The 26,354-nt window shown below is 40.8% G+C and overlaps 1 protein-coding gene across 3 annotated transcripts in view; it reads right to left on the minus strand.

The window, feature by feature from the left end:
• Positions 1-1,327: 1,327 nt before the first annotated feature.
• kiaa0825 (KIAA0825 ortholog) overlaps positions 1,328-26,354 on the minus strand; it is a 109,275-nt gene continuing 84,248 nt past the window's right edge. For 2 of the 3 annotated variants that reach the window (XM_058071918.1, XM_058071915.1), the window contains one exon: positions 1,328-2,238. In XM_058071918.1, the coding sequence (XP_057927901.1) occupies positions 2,200-2,238 (39 nt within the window). In that variant the 3' untranslated portion in view covers positions 1,328-2,199. Of the gene's footprint in view, positions 2,239-21,395; positions 21,699-26,354 lie in introns of those variants that run through there. The other variant, XM_058071916.1, reaches the window with a different exon arrangement.

Genomic DNA, 26,354 nt, shown 5'->3' on the forward strand with positions numbered 1-26,354 from the left:
GTCAACGTTTTGATGTTAAGGTCGACATGGAGTAGTGGTCTCCCAACCTGAAAGTCACATCGATCCTCCATCCTGATCATACTGACGTATCCTTGGGCAAGATACTGAACCCGCAGATGTTCCTGATGCTGTCAAAGCGCTTTGAGTACATTAACACTATGACCACACTGGGTCCTGGTCCTGGTTTTGGTCTTATCCGTCTTGCTGACAAAGTGCCACTTTCTGCCACTTGACAGAAACCGGTAGGCACTGCAGGGAGCATCCGATCTGGCTGCGAAAACTGAGCTCCGAAGAGCAGATGTTCACGCTATGCATACAGCATACAGCGTTGTATTTTATAATATCAATAAATACCCATTATCTAGATCAATTTATGTTTTTTACAGTAAAATATATATTTAACACTTGTGATTAGGAATAAAAAGACCTGTACCCTGCTTTGAACTGATATGAGTTGTTCAATTCAGTCGTGTTAATGACTACAAACACAATCTAAATACTATTACATTTTATGTGATTAATGTAAAAAAAAAAAATACAAGGGTAACAGGGTGGACATGTTGCATTGTATAAATATACAGTTCAATGATTTTAAAGAAAATGCCATTCATTGAATTCAGTGAAGTATGCATTTTTCTGTATACAGAAATGTGTGATTATATACAAAAATCTGTGGGTGTTATGCTAATATGTGACTAAGTCCATTGTGAACGCATTCCGATTGTGATTGAAATGTTTACCTAACCCCATTAATCCTCATATGAATCCAGTATAATGGAATATTCAATATATCCATTGTAAGGAACCATTCTTTGTAATGATTTGTTGTGATTCATATTGTCAGGTTTGCTGACAGGTGTCGGCTGAACCCAGCACCTGTCTACAATTGAAACAGTATGAGACACAGAATGGGTTTATTCAAGGATGGCTGAAGAAGAAAAGAAGAATATCCAATAAGTCATGTGACAGAAAGCAGTTACTCTACAAGAGCAATTTAGCAAGTCAAATACTTGCATCACCCAACTGAAACGGTTTTGTTATGTTAAATACAGTACATTTACGAAGATTAATGGCGCTCTTGCTGCTGTTTAGCCTCTGTTGTGCAACGGAGACAGAATTGACTTTCTGAACATTTTATTGTCTTTTGTATCTTCTTAAGTGGTTTGGTAATTGTAATCTGACTCCATTTGCATTAAAAGCCAAGCATCCATCTCTGGAACAGGACAGATGCTCTTCTTCGGTAGATATGGATGCCTTTTCACAGAATTGGATGGGATGTACACAAATGTCATATTCCTTTTAATGTACAATAAAGAATATAGGTCACAACACTGGGTACACCTGCACAATCTAATGAGACATAATGTAAGTGCTTAATGAGGTATACATTTACAAGAAGTACATATGCAGTAAGTACCTGTTGAATAAGATCATATTAGATTAGGAAGGTTCACCTCAAACACATCCAGAATGCAAAAAAACAGGTTAGTCAATAAACTCCATTTATTTGTTCTATTGAGAAATTCTTTTTTTTTTTTTTTTTTTTACAAAACATGGACACAATTTAAAAAAAATACCCTGTTATTACATAGACTATACCTTCTATTCTGGGTTGCACAGAATACTGACAGACATTACAGAGTGGGCTAGATTTTGGAACAGATTGCAATGCAATCAAAACAAACATCATCTCTCTTCCCAACTGTAATTTGATGGGGGTTTTTTCCAGACAGCAAGAAAAAAAAGGATGCTGACACCAACATCTTTACACACACTCTGAAAAAAATATATTTTTTAAAACCTCCAATGATCACACAGTCTCATCTTGTTCTGCACAAACAAATGCGGCTCCTCCATTTCCCAGAACTGATTTCAGGAGATGTCCAAAAAGATGAAACATTCTTGCTGCAGGAGAGGAGCGATGTTGTCACAAAATGCAGATACATACAGTACAAACCTACCGAATCCAGTACACACACACACACTCAAATACTTTGAGAGCCGCAAGTGTGTATTACAACTAAACATTTACAACATGATAAAAATTCCAACTGCTTGGACTGTTATTGGGCAGCAGTTTTATCGGATCCCCCCTGGGTCCGCTCAGCCATCTTCTCATCTGCTTCACGAGACTCCTGCAGTCCTGCACTGCAGTGGCAAACAAAATAGACTCTTCGAAGTTCTTCTACCATCGTTTTCTCATCTTCTTCCAGCTCTGCACCATCCTGCATCTCCCACCTGGAAACACAGGGAGAAAGTGTGGAAGGTTATGTCTGGCCTGAACAGGAACAGCAACCAGTTAGACCCCCGGACATCACCAAATGTTTTTATTTTAATTCCTAGTTTTGATGCCCACTTCGCCGACTGGAAGAAATAGAAAACACCAACAGAGAAGAAGCCAGGGTGCACCGGCGGTTGGCTCAGTGCAACATTTGCAACACATCATGTAAAGGAGAGAGTAGCTAGTACAAGAGTAGCTAGTACTTGATGTGCTGCGTTGGAATTCCTCCAAGTAGTCACAATCAGGCAATAACAACAATAAATGACGTCCATCTCATGCCAGGGTTTCAGGAAGCTAGCTGATGTGGAAGTTTGGTGTAAATAAGCGATAGGAGCTATGGCTACGACTCGGTAAGTTTATCATTTTGCACTGTACGTCTCTCTTAGCAGTCAAAGGACCTTCTCAACTCTCACAACACACTTCTGGTCTTCAGAGTAAGAGTGCTTCGGGCTATATTGTGCATAGGTGCAAGATCTTTCCATTCGAAACATGAAGGGTGGTCACATTGTTCATAATCCACTCAACTGAGTATTTCAATGGAGTTCCTTGACAAATGGCCGTGGTCAATCATATCCATATGGCTGCCTCTGAGCTGCCTCGTGGCACTACAGCCATGGCAGAATTATTTCTGTGTGACTGCAAATGATTGCATTTTCATTGCAATCTCACCATCTCCTTTTATCTCGCCCTGCCTCCTTTTTCAATTCCTCATTGCATCTTCAAACATGTTTCATATTGTTATGTTTGGAGCGGGAGGAAGGGGGTGTAACCCATGCACGACTGCATCATGGACATGCAAAGCACTTCAATGTAGATTCAGCGTCTGATGCTTCATTTGTTTGGCCGTAGTAGACATCCTCACTCTCTGGAGCCCTGCCACTGTCACAGTTGTAATTGCCACCTGTAAGGTGGGATTATATGTTTATGTAAATATGTGGCATGTTTCTTTGCATCTGGTTCCCCTCCCTGAAAAGTGTTCTGTTTTTTTTTCCCCCAGAAAAAAAATTGCCAGATGGGGAGAAAAAAATGCAACTTTTATTCAAATGCAAATACAGTAGGTCCGCTTCATATTTGCGGATTGTTATTTTTTTATTTATCGGAAAACCACCGTTTTAATATCCATAATTAGGCTGTTTATTGGTAGAAAACAAAAGCCATTGTCTCATTTACCTGCAAGGCATGCTGGGAAGCCCACAAATTCCTTATAAATGTGTTATAAATTATAAATGTGTATGAAATAATACTGCTTTGCGTGTAGATTAGTGTGCAGGCATTTATTTTGATGCCTGTATTGTGCATGTGGTGCAGTTGCATTATGTGCACTATGAGTGAGGGAGACGTTTCATTTGATGACTTCCTGCCGGTTAGCGTTAAGAGTGTCAAAACAGACATTTTTATGGCTGTCTCAATTACCAGCGGTTTTCAACATTGGTGCGAATGGTCCGAAAACGCAATCCCTGTGAGCAGCTGGATGAACTGTACATAATGGTTTTTAATCAGGCTAACAAAATAACACCAATGTCGCATTGTAGAAAAGGGAGTAGAGGTTAGGCAGCACATAAAGAAGCGAGTGAGAGCGGAAGGAAGACAGGAAGGTACGCTAAAGGTTTTTCAATGTTTAATTTTCAAATAGGATTAAGCAGAATGACATTTAGCTGAAGGTTACAGGCTCAGCATTGTCTTAGCTGATATTGATATGCAGGAGGCGCCCTGCTTGTCACCGGGACAAACACTGTTGATGAATGAGAAGCCTTTCCCCACGAGGGTGTTAAGTGCAAATTTGAAATGAGCGTGAGGCAGAGGTGGGGAGCGACGACACAGAAGCAGCACCCACAGATGGAGACTGAATTACCATGATAGTTGCCATGTACACTGTCACTAGATAATGTTGCCCCAAGTGTAAATTGTTCTGTTAAGTATGGGCTGTGTATTAAAAATGAGCAGAAATAGGTGTTTTGACAGGTGTATCTAATTTTGACAACACAACAGAGATTCTTAGAAATACATACATAGACTAAAGTTGACAATAACTTCACTTTATCCTCATTTTGCCAAGTTTCCCATGGAATTTACATCTTAATAAGGCACAGTCCTACTCTCTAATTCTTATGGGCTCTCCTCATTTTTCATGCATTAATACTGGAGCTGCTGACTTGGCGATTCCTCTGAATACAGAATAGGACACACATATTAAGACTCATATATTTACAGGATTGATGCCATGGGAGATTGTCTTTGAGTGTGAGCAATGGGCTGCCACACACGTCTTTTGGTGTGAGCGTCATGGCGGGGACATGACAGTGAGTCAGCTCTTAAGCTAATCATCACAAGTGATGTTCAATAAATTAAGAGTATCGGACTTGAGCTGAGCTAAGCAGACTATCAACAGACACGCACGCACATGAAAATTGTTTGGATGGCGACGAAATTTCACTTTCATTTATTTTGTGATTAATTAATAAACGTCCTTTTCACCTTTCACCTTTGCACCTCCAAGTCTGAGTCCATGGTTCTCGCCCGGCAAAGGGTGGAGTGCCATACATCTCTGGGTTGAGGATGAGATCTTGTTTAAGTACCTCAGGGTCTTGTTAATGACTGAGGGAAGGGTGGAATGTGTGATCGACAGGCAGACTGGTGCATCACAACCAACCGATGTGCACTCTGCATCGGTTGGTTGTGGTGGAGAGGAAGCTGGGGAGCCGGGGAGCCGAAAGGTAAAGCTCTTAATTTACCAGTAAGGAACTGGTCATCATGAACTTGACGTAGTTGTGAGCGGAAGGACGAGATCATGGGTAGAAGTGGCCAAAATGTGTTTTTTCCGTAGGGTGGCTGGGAGTTCCCTTAGAGATAGGATGAGAAGCACTGTTATCCGGGGGAGTTGAACCACAGCTCCTCCGCGTTGAGAGGAGCCAGATGAGTCAGGTTGGGCATCAGGTCAGGACCTCCCCAGGAGGGAGGTAGAAACCTCTGGGAAGACCCAGGACACGTTGGAGGGACTAAGTCTCTCAACTGGCTTGATAACGCCTTTGTTTTCAACACCTTGCTTTCCTGCTTAGGCTGCTGCCCCCTGCAACCAGAATTCGGATAAACCGAAGAAGATGAATTGATGGACTTAAGTATTACCTGTATGTGACCTTTAAGAATTAAAGGTTTAAAAAAAGAGTTAAAATAGTTAACATGGAAGTGTATTTTATGTTGTTCTGTGTACAGTGTGAGTGACAGGTCTGGGTTCCAATCTTAGAACTGCAACATGTTGTAGGAACGGAACTCCTTTGTAACCCAAGCACCACTGTCTATAATTACTTTTTGTTATTACAGAGATATTATTTACAGGTTTTGTATAATTTTACACAAACAATGATTAAATGGTTAAAGTGAAATATATTACAATACAGGAGATGAAAGCGAACATACATATAGACTCTCACAACCTCATGTAGCCAAAACAGTCTAATCGAGATTTTCACGTAGTATCAGTGAGTGTACGCGTACTAGACACATTTACTTGCTTTTAAACAGAGAACTTCCAGTTTAATCCACACCATAAAAAGTCAGCTTTACAGATACCATGTATGATGTGCAGGTGGCAAACACCCACATCCATAACTAAAGACAGGACGTCACACACAAGCAGATGAACAGACAAAACTCATCTCAATCAGATGATGAACTTATTAGCACAGCTAATAAACAGAGTACAGTTGTTCCACTCCTGCTAAACAAGTGATAAAAAAACATGGGAGGAGCGAAAGAGAAAGCAGCAAAAGCAACACCAGACAACAAACAATAACGGAAAAAATCTGCGTTGGTTAAAATTGAGTCTGCATGAAGACAAAGCGCTTGAACAATCATGAGAGGCAGCAGCCAGCGGTTCCCCCTGCAGCTGTCATAGGGCTGGAGGGTGTCTCCTCGGGTGTGTGTTAGTGTAAAGCTGGATGCCCTGCCTGCTATGCCACTGGGACGGCTGTTTGTTTAAAAGGCTCGCCTGTCAAACAGAGAGCGCTACTGACAGCCAGACACGGGTGTAAATGACTCTGACAGCAACCCTAATCAGAGGCTTCGCACATTGCCACGGGGGCCTGGAGGATCCATCATAACCCAAGCCTAAATATTTAAAGTGCTAAACTTTCCAAAGGTCACAGGCTTTACCATGCATGCCAGGGCGACATGTGTCACAGAAGTAGGACAAACGGAAAGCAAGCGGCAGAGAGAGGAAGAATATAATTAAATGTCCTTTCCTTCACAGTTTCAACCCTTGTGAGAACCCTTTTAGTTCGTGTTTAAGAGGTTACTTTTAGCAATCATTGTGGCTGGTGGTCACAACATTCAACATCTCATTTCGGGTTACAGCCTTGACGAGTGTGACAGATCAATTTGACAATTTCTATTTAAAAACTAGAATGACACTGACAAAGCCGCATTACTGTGCCAAGGCCCAACAATTATGTCAATTAGTGGTAGAATCCTTCCACTTAATCTAGTGGCTTTTTTCTCATCCTCTTCTGCTGTTTGTTCAGGGTCAGCAGCAATGGTGGCCATGCATCAGAGTCCTCGGTGCTGGACATGATTACCTGACCCATGCCATTCCCACTGGTAAAACACATAGCGCACATAAATACATAGTAATAAACCCTTAAGACACTCACATTCACCCTAGGTATCCAAAACTTTGGTGGAAGGAAAACAAGGTCCAGTCTGTCCAGGGAAAGCTTGACCCACCATTAATGAATTTCAACGACCAGAGTGTGCCAAATGGGAGCAGCTAATTCCATCTGAAAGTTCAGAGAGTAGGTGTTCATACAATGACTTGCGCAGTGTGCCTGCATGTGTGCATCTTCTTCAGACTGAGCGTGACCGTGTTAAGTCCATACTATCTCATTTCACGCTCTTGCACTTGGCCTTTGGTGCTACACTTCCACAGGCAACACACGTCACAGTAGTCACAGCCTGCTGTGCACTTTTGCACCCAGGTGTCTGCAAAAGTGGAGTACATGGGAATAAATCATTGCGGGGGACCTCTCAAACTAGAGTTGTCAGAAGAGTGGCTGCAGACAGCCGTGAGGTCTCAGTGGTGTGCAATATGACATAACACATTTGATGTGGTTGTACTGCTCCACAGAATAAGGGCACATTTACACTAGGTAATCCTTACAGTGCTTGGGCATGGTTGACACCTAAAGTTTGCATTGTTTGACTGCTGTGTGTGCTCCTGGCTGTGCTCAAGAATGCTGCAATCTAGATGTGTTGTAAGAGATCATTCCTGTCAGCAGTTATTAATGATAATTGCCACCTTGCAAAGTAAAAGTGAAAGCAAAAAATGCAACAACATCAGCAAAGTTGCAATAATGCAGTGTTGTATCATAAAGTGATAGCATACTGTACTGTATGGAAGTGGAGAACATCCTGAAAGGAAAGTGTTAGCCCACTGTGAGTGGAGTCAAAGAGTACCCAAATTCAGTCTGTACCAATATACTGTACTGACATTCTGGTTCACTTTGCCAAGAAGTGAGCTATGGTGGCTTTAAAGGCATAAAATGCAGTATTTTGATAAGGCTGTCCACTACCAAAGTTGAGGAAATTTAGAAGTAACCATGTTAAAAGCTTTGGCATACTAACTAGTCCATGTCACCTCCATTCGAGATTATTGTATAGTATTATACCTTAAAATAAAGGTTTTTTCCTCTGTCTTACGAGTAAGACAGACATCAGTAAGATGACAAACAGAAAGACAGAGATAGAGACAAAACAATAGAGAGATTAGCTTTTGTTTGTAAATGGATTTTGTACATAGGACTGCAGTTCACTTTGGGGTAAACGACAAGTTCACAATACAGGGCAAAGGATCACCTCTTTGACTCAATTTCTATTGGAAAGCAAACATCCAATTCAATTTAGATATGTGCCTGTACCAGACCAAGAGGGGGAGGCAGATTGTAAGTGACAGCCATTGGACAGCTGGCTGGATTTGAATATTGACGAGACAAAGACTTGACAGAAGGGATTATGCTCTACCTTCTGACTTAGTAGCCTCTGCACTGATCCATTCTATTGTCAGATCAAGTCAGTGTCAGGTCTACAGTATATCCATGCAGTGATGCCACTCAGTATTAGAACCCTACCTGGGATCCTTCCCAATCCAAACTGATGGCCACTCAAACTGCAAGACAGAACAAATCAGCATTGACAACTCCATACAGCACCACTGACAAAAAAATTCATTTTCAAAGTTCCGGTCGGGTTAAAGGAAATAGATTTACTTTGAGATTAACAAAATGAAAAAGAATTTTGGGCAGATGTGTGTTTATTTTTCTGCTCCTTATCCTGTGATGTCAGAGATAATCGACAACATCAAACTAGAGGCACTGTATATGTGAAAGACACTTGTGTCATTCATTGTAAATTCTGCAATCCCCTATATTAATGAATTTGTGTAACTGATAGTGATGTGGACCGTGAGAAGCATCCACAGAGGCATCTAATAATGACAAATAATGTAACAATTCCTAATTCTTAGAAAAATAAGTGTGTATTTGCATTACTGCATGTGTTTGCCGGGTCAAATTTTCTCCAGCAAGATTCCAGTCTATTATTTAGTGTCGTGTATTATGAGAACATAATTCAAAGCCTTCCTTTTGCATGCTTTCAGCTCCTCGTCTATTCTCTCCAGTCATCCACAGGGAAGTTTGTGTAAATTTGCAGCGGCTTAATTACTGAATAATTTAGACCATGCTGCAAATTAATGTAGACATTTCCATATTAATGTGTTTGCCTAGTCATTCCACATGTGTTTGTACTGTGGACAGGCGGGTGGCAATTATCACAGCATATCATAGCAGGAGTGTCGGTATTTCAGACATTATTAGGTTGCTTGTCCACCCCTGTGTGGCTGTGAGCACTCATCTATTGTACACATTCCTCATATAGGCCGGCTATGGCTGTGTGGATGAGCTCTATCAAATATAGCTCTGGGAGACAAAAGAAGATAGGATGTTTGTTGTGTCTGACAAGGTGGGGTCCAATTTGGAAGCCCTGATGTTATTACATGCACATCAACAAGGGCACCGGCAAAAAAGCCTACAATGGCTTCTGGTCACTCTCTGGTTATATGAGTGCTCCACATGGACAGTGTGTGTTGCACATGTCCCACAGGGCTGACAGCTTCCTGCTTCTCTAATTTAAACCTCCAAACTTTAGCCCTACAGCTTCAAGTCACCCCCGCTCTCTTGACTGTGTGGCTCTTGTTAGGAGTTCAGCTGAGCAGCCTGGCACCTTTCACATAAACAGCACCCAGGAGGAGATGACACAGAGAGGACGTTGTACGTGTGTGTGCTCATGTTGGAGTGTGCAACCTCGCTCGCTCCTGTAAATCATCTCTTTCTTAGGAAGCCAGCCACCTCTCAGCTGGTACCACTGTCTCTCATGAGGAGCAACTACTTTCAGTTTCAAAAACTGGTTACAAGTAAATGCCGAGCTTTGTATCACTCACACATCAACTTTTTCCACACTCACACATAAAGAAACTAACAAACAACTACAGTAGTGTGCATATTGTGCACATGCAACTGCATAAGGAATTAATTCACCACTGGGTCCTTTGCATCCATGACAGCTTCCTGAAATGTTGCGTATTGCACCTACTTACAGTGAAAACTGTAAATCAAACATCCCAACAGTCACACGATTTGGAGTTCGAACAAAATGTCGAGGAGACATATTGTATGCCTAAAAATTATGTGTGACTTCAGAAAACTTGGGAGCTTTCCAAGTAGTGATCATAACATATGTTTTGCTTTGGGTACCAGTGATGAGAGGAGAAGTGTGATGATAACAACCCATCCATCCACTATGCCGCCTATCCTCCAAAGGGTCACGGGTATGCTGCTATCCCAACGACTTTGGGTGAGAGCTGGGGTACTGGTTGCCACCCAATCGCACGACACATATAGACAACATAACAACCTTTCACACTCACATTCATGCCTATGGACCATTTTGTGTGCCAATTAAACTAACATGCACAGAGAAAAAAATGGAACTGCACAGAAAACTGGACTACACAGAAAAAAAAACACACAAACGCATGAGCATAACATGCCAACTACACACTGAGGTGCGTGATGATAACCAAAAAACCTTCACTTCTGTATGTAGGTCAAGGGTCAGTGAGCTTATTAAACTATTTTGTGTTCCAATAATTAGTGCAAAAGGTATTCAAGTCAATAAAACAACATGGATGCCCAACTTTCTGTAAATCCTATTAACTCAATTTCACTTCTCATCTACCACTGTGTTTGTCTGCTATATGATATATTTAACTCAAATTGCTGATCCCAACAACTAGTGATCTATAAAGGGAAATCTTGAAAATGAACAGGGGTGCCAAAACCTTTTCATACCACTGTATGCCAGTAGTACATTTAAACAGTTACATTTCAACTATGTATGTGATCGGTATTGGTATCGGCCCCCAAAAACTTTCAAATTCAAATACACCATTGCCAAATAATATTTATGCTGAAGAAAAAAACAAATATGTGCAGCATCTACTAATTAAAGTACATCGTATCACATTTTGTGTAAAATTCAGTCGACTAAAAGTGAAAAAAGGCTGATGAACAACAATTCCAACTTTCTGCAGTTCAAACTTTTGTCTGTATTTGCCTTTTTCTGCAGTCAACATGTGCCTTCACTTCTTCAGTCCAACAATGCTTGCACAAGATCTGCAGGTCCCCAAACTATTTTGGAGACAGTTAATTAAAGCTCTTTTTAACATCCTATCTCCCTCCGTGTCGTGCGTGTCTGCATTTGGGTCTACTCCTTTAAACCTTGTCACCAAATGCATAAAATATCAGCCATGAATTAATGAACAAAGATGATACAGATAAACAGTCAGTAACTTTGAGATTTTGCCCTCAGCGCGCACTATATAAGCGCAAACAGTGAGAACAATCACTCGTACAATCTCCCCACTGAACCGTGTACAGAGGGAAAAAAGATGTTCGTTGTGATTTCACCCTAGTGTGCTACCAGGAAATAGCACATTACTTATTCAGCACCTTGTCTTTGTTATTTGTGCATATATAAATTGTCAATTCTACCAAGGAGCGTAGAGGCTTGAGAAACTGCAGCTTGCTCTCAGACAAAGGCCTCGCTCTCAAACATTGATCCGGCAAAACTTCTGTTCAAACCTCGCCACGTATTTCCATAGCCACTATGAACACGTACTGCAGAATATGTAACTTTCCTCTAAGTTTATGCAGCCGTTTTGTATAGGTTGACTTTGCAGTGGCGCATTTCAGGGCGAGAGATCACAACGCGAAACAAAATGGTTGGAAAAAAATGTGACTTTTGACAAGCAAATACCAAGCTGAGGTTAATTTAACTGTCAATAACAACTTTCAGCAATGGCTTGTGGTCACTTTGTAATAAAAAAAAAAGGGTTTCATGTGAGCCGTATTGCCATATAACAATATATGTTCTGAGTATGCTAGTTGAAAATAGTTCTAAATGTTCAAATCGTGGTAAAATAAGGGTCCATTAGAGCGAAACTTTTATTGCAAATGTAGTATTTAGCCTCCTTTCATTATGACATTATTAGCAGTGAGCTCCTGTGGTTTGTCTGGGCCTGCAACGCACTGATTAGTGTTTTCAGACATTTATCTCACCTTTCAATGTGTGTGTGCTGTGTTATTGTGTATCAGATCAGGGCTTCATATTACAGTATTTCAAACGGTTAATTTTCTGCCATGCTAATGGCAGTTTTAGGGGGTTAAGGAGATAAATAAAACCTCGCTATCACCTCATTTAATATCAAATGCCACTTAATTATAGCTGTATGTATTTTCAAACACTTTGCATAATTTATTGTGCTTCTCCTTCCTAATCTCCAGATCCCTATCATGTGCTAGACTTTAGCCGCTCTTTGCTTATAATAATAAAGTCATAATGCTCCCACTCTCTCTCTCTCACGCTTTCTTTCTTGCTGCTGACAGCAGTGTGAAGGAGATAAGCAAGCCGGTGAAAAGACATTTTAAGTTGTGCTTCACCTTGTTAGGATTTGATGCTGTGTTGTCAGCTCGAGAAAACATGCAGCGACAAACCTCAGGCAATGCTGCATACACACACATTGTGTACTTCTTTGAGCAATATGACATCAGCGTTGAAAAGAAGCACAAAGTGGGTTGTACGCACCAAAGAACATTTGTACACATAATGTCAAGAGGTTTAACCGGATTTGCATTTGTTCCGCACTTTTGAGTGTAGCAGCAATGTGGCTACGAGAAGTCAGCACATTAATGGCATTAATGTAGCAGCTAGGTGTGGGTCATAAAGAAAGCGATGTGAGGCAGAGTGCTTTACAAGCCCGGGATGCAATCATTAACATTAAATGTCAAATCACATCTGACATCGTCTGTGGTCATGGATTGAAAAAATATTAGCATGCAACTTCTCAGTTTTCTACCCAATAATACCACACGCTCATAATATACGCTACATGGCCCTTAACTCACTGTTTCCATTCACAAAGTCTTGGCAACATACAATACATGTCTCATTGTCATTCCTATCTGTACACGTTCAGACAGCATCACGCACCACACAGCTGCAGCTCCCGAGAGGAGCGATAAAGTAATTGTCTGCCATTACGTTGCATCAGGCGACAGATCGACTGTAATTTCATATAATCCGTGGATTTTGACTCATTAACATTTATATCAGATCAAGAACAAGTAATGAGCTAGTTTGGATAAACAAACTGAAGCAAACTTGATTAATGTGAATTTGTCAGGAGCTTATGAAATATACATTTACCATACAAGGTACATGACATGAAATACAAGAGATGTTTTGAAAATGCCTTACAAACATAATAATGCTGAGTTTTGATTCAACCTGAGACTAGGGATGTTTTACCATCAGGGTTTTATGCTGCCGATACCGATAATCCATGAGTGAAATCGGCTGATACTGATACCAAAACCGATCACCACTTATCCTCATTAGGGTCACGGGCCTGCTTGAGCCTATCCCAGCTATCTGCAGGTGAGAGGCGCGTTTTTTTGCAGGTATTTTTATATCTTATTTCAAGCCAAACAAAGCCAAAATGCTTGTTGTACCCAAACATTAACAAAATGTTGGTATCCACAACTCGTGTTTTGTATTTCACAATGCATTTATTTCTAGTCTTCTCCCATTACAGGTTTGTCATAAACAGGTTTGTCCACCTCTGCTGGGCCCTTCCAGCTGCATCCGCTGCCTTCTTTATTGATACTAATATTGATACCGTCCTTTTTCACTAACATCGGCCAATACCGATCGGTGGCCGATCAATGAAATTTTGCTTTAATGTTTACTAACATTAAAAGGTGCAATACACAGGGATGTTGTGCAGGCATCCCAATGGAGTGATCAGTGAGTGTATAAAGCAACACATTAAAGAAAAAAACACTGAACTTTACTGACTTTGGGCAATTAAAAAAGACACATAGTATCAGTGAATCTTAAATGATGCGGATCAGGATGTTGTGTGCTATTAAGATGAGTCTATGGCTTTCTGTGTCAGAGATTCTGAATCAGTTGCAGTGCCGTTACCTTAACAAGGTAATGGATGGAAGCAGCATGCAGTTGTGCATCCTCTCTTTGGGCCCTCCATCCTGGACCAGTCGATGGACCAGACAGGCCGGGGCTTAGTATATCACGTAGATCCCACAGACATGCAGTGCGGCCGACAGATTCACATCAATAGGAGGATAGTGCTTTTGAATATTCACTCTAACGTCTGGTGGCTTGTTGCATATTAATTGAAAACAGAAAAATCATTCTTTTCCCTCAATACATACTTTGAGTGAGCAAACAAAAGACAGTTTTGATGTATTTGTTGAGGTGTTGGCTGACCTTTCTCGACTTAATGACATGTCATGCCACGACCTGGCTCTAATTACCATAGTACTTAGTGAATCTCTGTTGCTCCCTAAAAACTTGGTATGTAAGCCCCAAGAGACCAGACTGTCTGGCAACATCAATCATGCTGCATAAAAAAGTTAAGTAAATCCTATTTGTGTCATGATTGGACTTCAGAAGCTCCTACTGACCAGAACGACTTCGTCAAATAGGATTTGTTTTTGCAGTAAGATTGGTTGATAAATTACAGTCCGCTTCATGTTCATAATAAAGTGGAGCCTATAACTGTAATATTGCATTGTATAGACCGTAATTACTAGAAAGCAGATTGCTGAGCCTCAGAAAACCATCAATCATACACAGTGCAGCAATTCAAAACATATTCCCAATAGAGTAGCATCAAGATATTGCGATCGAGTGTTTGAAATGTCAGGGCAAAGGAAACCCGGGCGTTGCGCTGTTACATAATGATTATTGCAAAACTTTTTTCCTGTCACTCAGTGTGGCTGTAATATGCAGTGGATGGCCATGGGGGTTCATTAGGGAGAACAGGCTGCTGTTGAAAAGCTCCAGTTTCACCTCTGATCCCAGCTAATGTGATTTAGACCTGAGACTGCTAGTGGAGAGATTAGATGCTGGCTCACCTCAGGGTGGGAACCACAGAAGGAGACATACATCAATGTTGCTTGCTTTTAAAGTCCAATATTGTCCTCTAATATCTCATCATCTCATTTGCACATTTCCACCAAAGTGCTCAATGAAGAACAAACTTGTCAGTTAATTAGCTTACATTAAGAACGGTTATGTATGGCTGTTCGTTAGGTTACAAAAAAACTACATGCTGTCAACCACTAAATTAATAAGATTTTTAAAAAAATCTGAATTTTTGAAAAATATGCCCCCTAATGGGCAAATTAAACTTTTCTCTTGAATATCCCACTTGCATCTTTATTTTTTTATTTTAAAAGAACAGGCATACACAGCGTTGTCAGGCATGGTGAGTCTGCAACCGCAGACGTACGTCCGAACTTTTCAAAGGGTGTCCACGAGTAAAATGATGTTAAATATTCAGTTCTCAATTTTAGGTCATGTTTGTGGTGTTTTTATAATGTAAAACTGTCCATGTTAATTTTCATTTTGCAGCCCGACAACTGCAGCAACAATTAAAAAAGAGGGATTGCCCTCCAAGCATAAAATCCTCTCCTCCCCCACAACAGAGCGGGAAGAATAGTGAATCTTCACATCCCTGTCAAGTCATCTCAACATTCTTCACTTATACAGGTGGAACATTAGCGGACAACTTTGTTCCCTAAATCTCTGCCTTTCTTGACATGAACAGACAGAGAGTGTAACTGGGTAATGTGGTTTCATATGGTGGGTATCTGCAGTATAAAGGTGTAGGCTTTGGTGTAGAGGTGGGAGCTATTTAGTTTATTAATAGAGCTGGTCAGGCTTTTTAAGTATGATAGGAGTGGCCGACACCAGCCATTGGTACATAACAACTGTGTTAGTATTCTCTTTGGCTTCCCAGCCAGGCCCACACCACCAGTCGCAATGTCAGAGTACTCATTCTTTCATTTCCTTTTCATTAATACTCTTCACTTTTTGTCCATTCCTAGCCACCATCCTAACAGAGCCTCTCTTTCCATCAACACCTCCTCCATTATATCCCTTGCTCTTCCCCTTCCTTCACTCCTCTCTCCCTGCTCTCATTAGGTCATAGTTGTGGTGATTTGTCAGTGTGGCTGTGTTGATTAATAGGTAGATGGAGCCCCTATATTAGGAGGCTGTCAGCGGGGCCTCCACAGAGCCAGGGCCATCCCGCTGAGCTCCCTCACCACCCAGGTGGCTCCATTGGGGCTAAATGAGCTGTGAAGAGTCCCAGCTATGCCCGCCTGCCCGACGCTAAGACTTTATGCACAAACACACACACATACATAGGGGAGAAAAAAAAGCACATACGGGCACACTCAAACGTCTCTATGCTGAGGTGCAGGCACACTCACATACTCAACAGGCAGGCTTTCCCCGCCACGCATCCCTGCGTTCCCACATGATTTGTCACACTCGATCAATGGACAATAAGTTACTGCCACTCTAGCCTGTCAATGGGCCTTGTCTTCAGCGGACCCCCTGTATGCCGTCTCTCGGCCCGGAGGAGTGGGAGGGTGTGGCGGTGAGCTGGGGTGCTTAAGACAGAGAAAGTGAACAGGGTGTGTTGAAAGCAAATAGGAATACACAAATGTGAAAAACAATGTTGGATGCACATGTGCTGTACAATTGCAAATAGAGGATGTAGGCAAGATGCACTTTGTGGTAAGAAAATTGTTAAGTCTGACTGAGATGGGGATGTGGATAAACAGATTAGCTATTAGTTGCTAATGCCAGAAGGCAGCAGTTAAAACAAATATGTTTACCGCAGTGTACCATTTTTCTGCAGAACTGATATACAAAAGTGAACAATTTACATCTTAATTCCACATTCTTTTACGATGAAAAACTGTGCATTATGCTCACGTAACCTTGAACATAAAACACATACATACATGGAGGTGTATTTAGGGGTCCTTATCATGTTGGCAGCACTCATGGAGCCCCATACTATGACATTCACACCATCATGCTTGAGTGCAGGCAAGACATACTTTGTACTCCTCACCTGATTACTGCCAAACATGCTTGACACCATGTGAAACAAATACGTTTATCGTGGTCTCATCAGACCACAGGACAGGTTCCACAAATCCATGTCAAACTGTTTGCAAGCTTTCTTGTGCATCATCGTGAAAAGAGGCTTCCTTCTGGGATGACAGATATGCAGACCAGTTTGATACAGAGTGCGGCGTATGGTCTGAGCACTGACAACCCTTTCTTCCCCCATGCAGGGTGAAAGGTAGTGTAATCTAATGTCATGTCACATAACTTCAGTGATGTCTAATGAACAGGATACTACATATAACTTAATATATAACAGCAACCATTCATTTCTGGCTAATTATTTTTTCAGTTGTTCACTTGTATTGGCAAATTATGTAAAAAAAAGTGGCAATTTGTTGGCTTCTTTATTGGTCCTCCCCATTCTGTTTTAAACTCTTTCTTAAGTAAATTACTTCTTAAGTGAAAGTAAGTAAATCAATTGGAGGCTAACTAGAAAATGTTCATATTTAAGAATATTCATTAATTTTCTACCGCTTTTTCCTCACGAGGGTCACGGGGGTGCTGGAGCCTATCCCAGCTGTCTTCGGGCGAGAGGCGGGGTACACCCTGGACTGGTCGCCAGCCAATCACAGGGCACATATAGACAAACAACCATTCACACTCACATTCATACCTATGGACAATTTGGAGTCACCAATTAACCTAGCATGTTTTTGGAATGTGAGAGGAAACCGGAGTACCCGGAGAAAACCCACGCATGCACGGGGAGAACATGCAAACTCCACACATATTTAAGAATACAGTAAATATATTATCTATATTTAGTAGTGAGATCTTTGAGATTTTCACACAACAGTAATAGCTCACATGACATCTGGGAGAAAAAAAATGGCTAACTGGGCCCAATTCCTAGTTTCACATAGGGGTGTACTCACTTTTGTTGCCAGTGATTTCAACATTTGTTGAGTTATTTTGAGGGGACAATAAAGTTACTGTCAACCAAGCGTTGCACTGACTACTCCACATTGTGTTGTTAAGTGCTGTTTCTTTAATGTTGACCCATGCAAAGATAAAACTAAATATGTCCAGAAATGTGAGGGGTCACACACATCAGCACACACACCTTCCTCATCAATTCAATCTTATGATAGATACCAGAGGAGAAGCCAAAATCTGTGAAGGTCAGAAAAGTCCGAACACTGCAGACTACCACTGCAGGCTACAGCCGCCCGCTCCTGTGCTGCCATTACCGCTAGCTGGCTCACCCCCATTATCATCTTACTTCATCACATACACTTCATTATCAGCATATCCTTAACAGACAGATCGGATGGACCCTCCAGCAAAATGACAGAGATTCCTGGGAAGGCTCCTTAATGAACAGGTCAAAACATATATAGTACTCAGCTATGAGTTCATCTGTGATGTACAGCTGATTAAACATCTGGAGGATAAAAAGTGTTTTGGTTCATTTGAAAATACCATTTAATTGTACCAATGACTGTGATTAGTGATTATAGTCATTATGAAGTCGTTATTTCTATGACGGTTGAACAGATGAAAAGGCGGATGGATACATGGGCTGAATAGACAGCTGTTACTGAAGATGTAAGTAACAGGCAGCCCTATCACGCTGGCAATATGGACGGCCGTGAAATTAAGACTAAACGTATGGCAATTACAATGACAATGAGCTTTGTTCGACATGTCAAGTATCAATCCAACACTTGCCAAGCAGCTTTCATATCATAGCTAATAGGCAGTTGGCGGGCCGGACCGTCGCCAGCCACTGAACCGAGCTATTCATATACCGGCCCCAGTCATTGTGCTCAGCGGTTGACGTAACGGTAACACACACATGAGATACATGTGTCCCCATGCAAATGAGTGTATTAAAGCAGACCCCAAGAGTGGAGCGTGGCCAATAAATTCAGCCGGGGTGAGAAATGTAGCCTTTACCATGCGTGTCCAACCCCATCTATTTAACCTAATTACACACACCACACCAGGTAATAAAAGTGTGCATGCCATCAATTCTGACATCTCATCCAGGGCACAGCAGCGAATGTCTATTAAGATGTATAAATCCTCAGGGTAATGACTTTCGCTGAGTGTAAAGCGTGTAAAAAGGCATCTCAATCGCCAGCACTGTCTCTGCTCTCACATAAAGTAAAGCCAGACAGACAGACTGCCACACATTTTTGACAGTACATCCGAACGACTTCTGCATAAGTCTAATGGCAATGGAAAACCTTGCTTCCACAAATGTAGTACAGTCTATACAATATTTTCTACTGCTTATCATGTTCACTAAAGCTGATCGCCAGTCAATCACAGGCAGTTATGAAGGGTGACCAAGTTGTCAAAACGAGGACACATGGCCTGGCAATGAGATACTCAAATCATGCTCAGTTTATTCAACCGTGCCTTAAAATGTCCATACATTTAAAGTATGCCCGCTCTATATGTTACATTCCAAAATATTATCTATAACCAAATACAGAAATTTTAAGATTTTTTTCATGAAAAATGTACCCTCTGATGCCGCAAGAATTTGGGAATTTGAACGGCCGTTATGCATGATGTCCTCACCTGTACTCGGCTCTGTCCTTATGTCTTTCTTTTTCTTTGGCTTTCAGGCAACATTAATTCAAAAGGTCACCGACAAAGAAGATTCCCAGCAATTACGTCACATGCAATAGAGTCTTCAAATACCGGTCAATTTGGTAATGGTAATGGTTTTATTTCATTTGAACATGCATCAGATTACAATTGAGTGCATCACATAATCAGTTCACAGTTCCACAAGTCCAAAAGGAGTAGGAAGAAGAAAAGCTTATTAAATCCTACCCCTCCATCTGGTACTTTTACAATCAGTAAGTGTTACATTCGTTTGGGAAAACAGGATGTTGGGTCACCAAGTTACCAGTTAGGGCTAAAATGCCATTTGTTCGTTTTTATGCAAAGCAAGGTTCCCCCTAATTTTTCAAGAGTCTGACAAATGACCTGAGCATTCCTTGACCCTCTGTGAGCGTCATTAGAATGAAGTAACTTGTAGTAACCCAAGTTCAACAACTATTTTATGGTATTTTGTATAACTGGAATCAAAAGGATGGAAGGGTGTATTTCACAATGTAGCTTTCTTTATTGTCAACCTCAGACAAAACAAGCAGTAGAACAATCTCATCAAATTAATGATCTGAATCTTGTAGGAAACCTCTAGCATAGATTTGCTGTGTCCTGAGACTGCCGGATCAATGGGCAGGTTTGCGGCTTACAGCGAACAATGCACTAAAGTAAGCTTTGTATGTTTGCAACAGGAAAACGTTTGTCGTGACTCACTGTAACTTTGTGATTGGCTTTGTTTCAATGGGAAAGTAACAAGACAATGACCAGACAATGCTTTCTTTAGCATGTTTACTGTCAGAAATTATCACAAACTTCCTAAAAGTGAAATAAGGAACTATATAGTATACATGCCCGGTCCTGATGAACCTCATAAGAACTGTACCACTTGAGGGAAAAGTGGCTTAAAAGTTTACAGTCATGCTTTAGGGTGCCATTGTTTTGCCTAACCCTGTGTTTCATGACACCCTGTCAGCCATGCCGGAGGTAATGTCACTTTCAAACCACCAGCGTGTTTCATCAGGAGTGAAAAAACGTCACAGTCGCTTCACTAACACTCTACCTCGTCTTTGTCTGCAGCATGCCTGAGCTACAGCTGACCCCCATCCCCACCATCCAGCGTGGAAAGGATGACGTGGCAAGGTCAAGTCGTGCACAAAGGGAGGAATGAGGGAAGAGAAAGACAAATAACTGGGACCACTACGAAGCAATGAAACCTTTTGTGGGAAGACATAGCGGTGGACCATTTCAACTTTTCACCTTTTGGTCTAATTAGGAAAAATGAGGATCAATCACTTTAGAGGGGCAGCATATCTCATTGTACATGATCGAGTGTACAGGCTTACTCAGGCCATTAGGTGGGAAGTGATAGATATGTAAAAAGAACATGAATAAAAATGGAAAACATTATTTAGGAGCTCACCACAACTACTCAATATATACTCTATGTACTCACATATTTTGAATAGATAGATAGATAGATAGATAGATAGATAGATAGATAGATAGATAGATAGATAGATAGATAGATAGATAGATAGATAGATAGATAGATAGATAGATAGATAGATAGATAGATAGATAGATAGATAGATAGATAGATAGATAGATAGATAGATAGATAGATAGATAGATAGATAGATAGATAGATAGATAGATAGATAGATAGATAGATAGATAGATAGATAGATAGATAGATAGATAGATAGATAGATAGATAGATAGATAGATAGATAGATAGATAGATAGATAGATAGATAGATAGATAGATAGATAGATAGATAGATAGATAGATAGATAGATAGATAGATAGATAGATAGATAGATAGATAGATAGATAGATAGATAGATAGATAGATAGATAGATAGACTTCCTTTATTGTCATTGCACAAAAACACAGTAGTGAAATTGCCAACCAAATGTCGTTGCCTGGCTCCCATATAACAGACACAAAAGAAGATAAGTAATAATAAATAATAACAATAATAATAATGTGGAGAATAAATAGACACCAAATATGAACAACATAATGTAAAGTGCAGCGTGAACAGTAAATTGCCCAAATAATTTAAATAATTAAAATAAATAATAATAATGTAAGTAAGATAGAGGGGCTTATTTGGCATTCAGCAGTCTGATGGCCAGGGGGAAGTAGCTGTCTCTGAACCTGGTCGTCCTACAGCGGATGCTGCAGAGCCTTCTCCCCGATGCCAGGCGAGAGAACAGTCCATGCTGGGGGTGGGGTCCATGCAAACAAATCAATCATGATTAATTACCATTAACTATGCCTGAAATATGACCATTTTTAGTGTATTCAATTAATCGAAAGATACATGATGATATATGTATTAAGAGCTCCAAATGAACTGAATATGTGATCCATCAATCCATTTTCTGTACCGCCTATCCTCACAAAGGTCACGGGCATGCTGGAGCCTATCCCAGCTGTCTTTGAATCAAGCTAAAATACACCACAGAAGTCTATTTGTCTAACACTAGATGCTCACGTAATAGTAGTAGAACGCTCACTTTAATAGTAGTAGAACATTTGAATCACACTTTAAATCCTGTTATTATGAGCAATGAGGGATTGTGTTCACAGACATCATCTAAATTAAGGTAAATTACATTTTTCAGTGTTTGCAGTTTTTTCAGCTGCATGTTTATAATTGAGGACCTACAGTAGCACCATAGAGAGTTAAGATCATTGTCATCAGTGCTGATAATGAGGATCATAGCAGTATAATTACACATTCTAAGAATGATGATAATGCATTATAAACACAGCCTTCATAGAAAGTGTTACCCACTTTTCGAAAAGAAGGCCGTAATTGTGAAAAGTGTGCAGCAGCCTCCAAGCTGCCACAAATTGGACTCCTGCTTTCATCCAGCATAAAAGCTATGTTTACAATTGGGCTCTGAGGCTATACCTTGCCTTTCTTGGACGCTATCCACTCTGCCTTGTTTCATATGAGTGCACAACCACAATAGCTTGAGTAATGGCTCCACAATGCCTTTCCCTTGAACAAAAATCACTTTTTAGTGGGTCGTTCGCAGGTAACTTTAAGAACCATGCCACCTGAGCAAACTACTGACATTACTAATTTGTCTCCATTTTAGCACTGAATCTATTCTGTAGTAACTCAGAGGCAATAAGGGACAATGTAAAGGATAGTAAAAAGAACAGGGAACACTGAAGCTTGTATTGGTGAGACTTGGGTAGTGGCGCCTCAGGTGACTATGAAGTTAGGGCCTCACATGTTGTACAAGAAAACAGGCAAGGAGAATTGCTGAAATGGACATATTTCTCATAAAACCTAAATTATTAACAATTTAGGTTCCAACTAATTGCTTTAACATCTGTAAATGGTCTGAAGACATTTGCCGCTAATCAAACCTCATATGCTTTCAACATCTGACATGTTCTCCTTTGACATATCTCTTCACATATGGACACTTTTTTCGTTTTTCTGAGAGCATGTGTGTGTACATACATGCATGTTTTGGAGGCAAAGAGCAGGCCGCAGACAGTGGCCACTGGGAAATTAAGGAGCACTTTGTCATGCATCCTTAAATGTGTGACACCATGTCTCAGGAGACGGTGCCTGATTGGTCTAGAAAGCGTCCAAGAGTGACGGGTGAGTGATGGCCTCAAGGGGATACAGTGTGCCTATGTGTGTGTGTGTGTGTGTGTTTGATTGTGTGTGATGACTGGTCTTGGAAACACAGGACAGCCTTGTGACTTGTCTGGGTGGCACCCTGTCAAAAGCAGCTGGCAATGTCTTGTGATGTTGCCCCAGGGGAGTCATATGCCACTCTGGTGTCCCTTTTCAAGATTCACATCAATTTAATATTAAACTCTATCACAGTCTTCTCTTTTTACATAATAATTTGTTTTACTAAGGACATCATAATGTAAATTATGTTAAACCACCAATGAACAAGGACATCAATTTTTAACCATAACTTTAATTACTCAAATATAATTATTACCAACGTTATATGTGCTTGGTGAGGAGTAAATCCCTAAACAATGATATAACTACAATAGCTGGATCAAGTCACATTAAGGATTGCTAGATCGCTTCTTCTTGACTCTTTATAAATGTATACCTGTAACTTTGTGGGAGCAGTTTTCTGTATATAATGCACACCTGAATGAGGTTAGTGTGGAAAAACTTGAACTTAAACCCATCAAACAACTTTAGGCTGCATTACAGCAGAAAGTGTGAACCAACATACAGCGTCTTAGGTACACCATCAATGACCTCTGACATCACATATGTTGCCACAGACATGCTTCATCAGTAAGTTAAGAGTTAAGTCCTTTTTTTCATTTTCACTTCAATGGCAAGGTATCTCAGGAGATAATTACTCAGAAAGTGGATACATTTGAATATTGCAAATATAATTGCCCTCAGACAACCCAGACCTGCTTACAACAATACAAGAAGTGTGCCTTAATGCTGAGTCATCGTCATGTATCCAAGCTAAGCTCCTCATCCATCCATTAACCCATTTTTTACCACTTGTCCTTATTTGGGCAGGATGCAAGGTATACCCTTGTTTGGTTAATCACAGTGCACATATAGAAAATATGTGTTCATGTTTCACATAAGGATTGTGAATGATGGGCAAAATTCCATAAAAAGTGCAGTTCCTCTCTATGTGCCACATAGAGTACATATGGAAACGTATGGTACATACGTATGTACCAATTCATAAGAAAATAAAACTTTTGTGACTTAGCATTAGAGTTAGCATTCCAGTATGATTAATTATAGTGTATGCATAAATACAATAAATACATTTGGAGTAAAAAAAAAAAAGCAAAGTGAAGTAAGCAAGATTCAGTATAATAACATTGGGGGGAAAAGCTATAGTTGCATGGTCTTCTATATAAATGATACAGGATGAGACGTAGGAAAGCAAAAATCTAAACTCAACAGGGGGGCCGGCATAATTGCCGAGCATGTCCCTCATATTTACTATTTTTAATAGGCTTCTGGCATAGAGTGCACAATAGGCTGTCATGTTTATTTTGAGCTTATTTGGTTGCACTTTCATCAGGGTACAAGGACTGGCATGGAGTGAGATAGAATGTTCGAGTTGTCTCGCTGCTTCCTGAGCCTGATAGATGTTACCCCCGCTTACCACCTGAGGGGCGAAGTGTGGTGCTGTGGGGGGGTAAACAGTCTGGGAAATCGAAGATTTACGCTGGCACCGCGTTTTTGTCCAATTAATAGATTGCCAGAGTGTTGCTCCTTTTGCATGACAAAGGAGGGTAATATTAAACTGCCATTTGTAATGAAAATGCACTTTGCAAATTAAAAAGTGCAGAAACTCAATTTTTCCTACCTCTTTAGGAAATAAACAGTCCTTAACCAATTAGAGCGCATTGTAATAATTCTGTGATTTATTGCAGGTTGTTTAACTTTCAAAACTCAGCTGACCTATATTAAGGTCACAATCCATCATGTCTTGCTTGGATTGCTGTGGAGTAATGGCTGTTGTATTAGCTGCTTTTGATGATAGTATGAAAGAAGTATTAGCACTTGTCAACAAAACTGCTTACAACATAACATTAGTATGCATGAGCTGCTTCGCCTATTCATTATCTTGGCAGCTCCACACACGTGTTTACCGCCTTATAAACCATTTTGCCGGGCCGAGAGCACATGCACAATGTTTGGTTTTGTGATGGAGCAGCGACATGTGAGCCATGGGGCACGCTCTGGTTGCAGTGCAAACAGGCATGGGAGAAATGTATGCATGAGAGACAAGTAAGGGTGGGAGCAGAAGTCAAGGAGAGGAAGGAGATATGAGGTATGGCAGTGAAATGGTTTTATCTGGGGGAAAAATTGGGGGTTGCACCAACCATTTTTGACAAATCATGAAAACAAATGTTTAAAAAAATTCAAAATTTTCTGCAGAACTTTGTAATGGAAAGCTTTGCACATCATCTGTCTTCATCATACAGGCTCACTCGCCACTCTAAACAACCCCCCACCTCTACCTTGCATCAAAGCCTCATCTTCTCAGAGTTGCTGCTATGTCATCCCTATGATTACCATAATAACCGTACCTGTTTATCACTGGATAGTGCGGCCTCTACTTTCAGAAACAGTTGGAAATGTTCCCATATGATAATTTGAATTTGAAATCCAGGTTATCAGGCTTTGCACTGCTTTTGGTATGCTCCTCAACCTGGCCTGAGCTACGTTGCCACCCTCATCTATGGCCAAGAGCTATGAATAACGACTGACAGGACACACAAGCAGCTGAGATTTTCTTCATGGTCTCTGTGCTCAGTCCTAAGACCTGAGGAGTACAATAGAGTCACTCGTTCTCCACATTAAGCAGAGTCAGGTGAGGAGGCTTAGACATCTCCCGCAGATGTCTTCCAGAAGCCTCTCTGGTGATGTGTTTAGGGAAATGGCAGGAGACCTTAGGACAGACTAGAACACGCTGGAGAAACAATGTCCTGACCTCGGAATGACATGGCGTCATCTTGGAGGAGTTGGAGGAGGCGGCCGTAGACATGTAATTCTCAGTATCTCTATGAGTACTACTACTTGAATGAGCAGGCGAAAATGAATGGCTTGATGTATGGATAGATCCTAGATGGGGCACTACTGCCATTTCCCTAATTCTGACTCGGCACAATTTGGCCATAACATTGGTTGAAGAGGATGAGATGAACTGGATGAGCAGCAACTGATTTAAAATTCAGTAAAGAGAGGAGTGAGACATGGCTTAGAAAGAGAGTCAAAGGACAGTGAAAGCAAAGTAAAGGCCAGGAAAGAGTGAGAGCTGAAGGGCACGGCAGGGTTTCAACCAGAGAGCGAAAGATACAGAAATGAAGGGCGGTGTGACACAGTGACATTT

Source organism: Doryrhamphus excisus, chromosome 4 (assembly GCF_030265055.1).
Source record: "Doryrhamphus excisus isolate RoL2022-K1 chromosome 4, RoL_Dexc_1.0, whole genome shotgun sequence".
Taxonomy (NCBI): Eukaryota; Metazoa; Chordata; class Actinopteri; order Syngnathiformes; family Syngnathidae; genus Doryrhamphus; species Doryrhamphus excisus.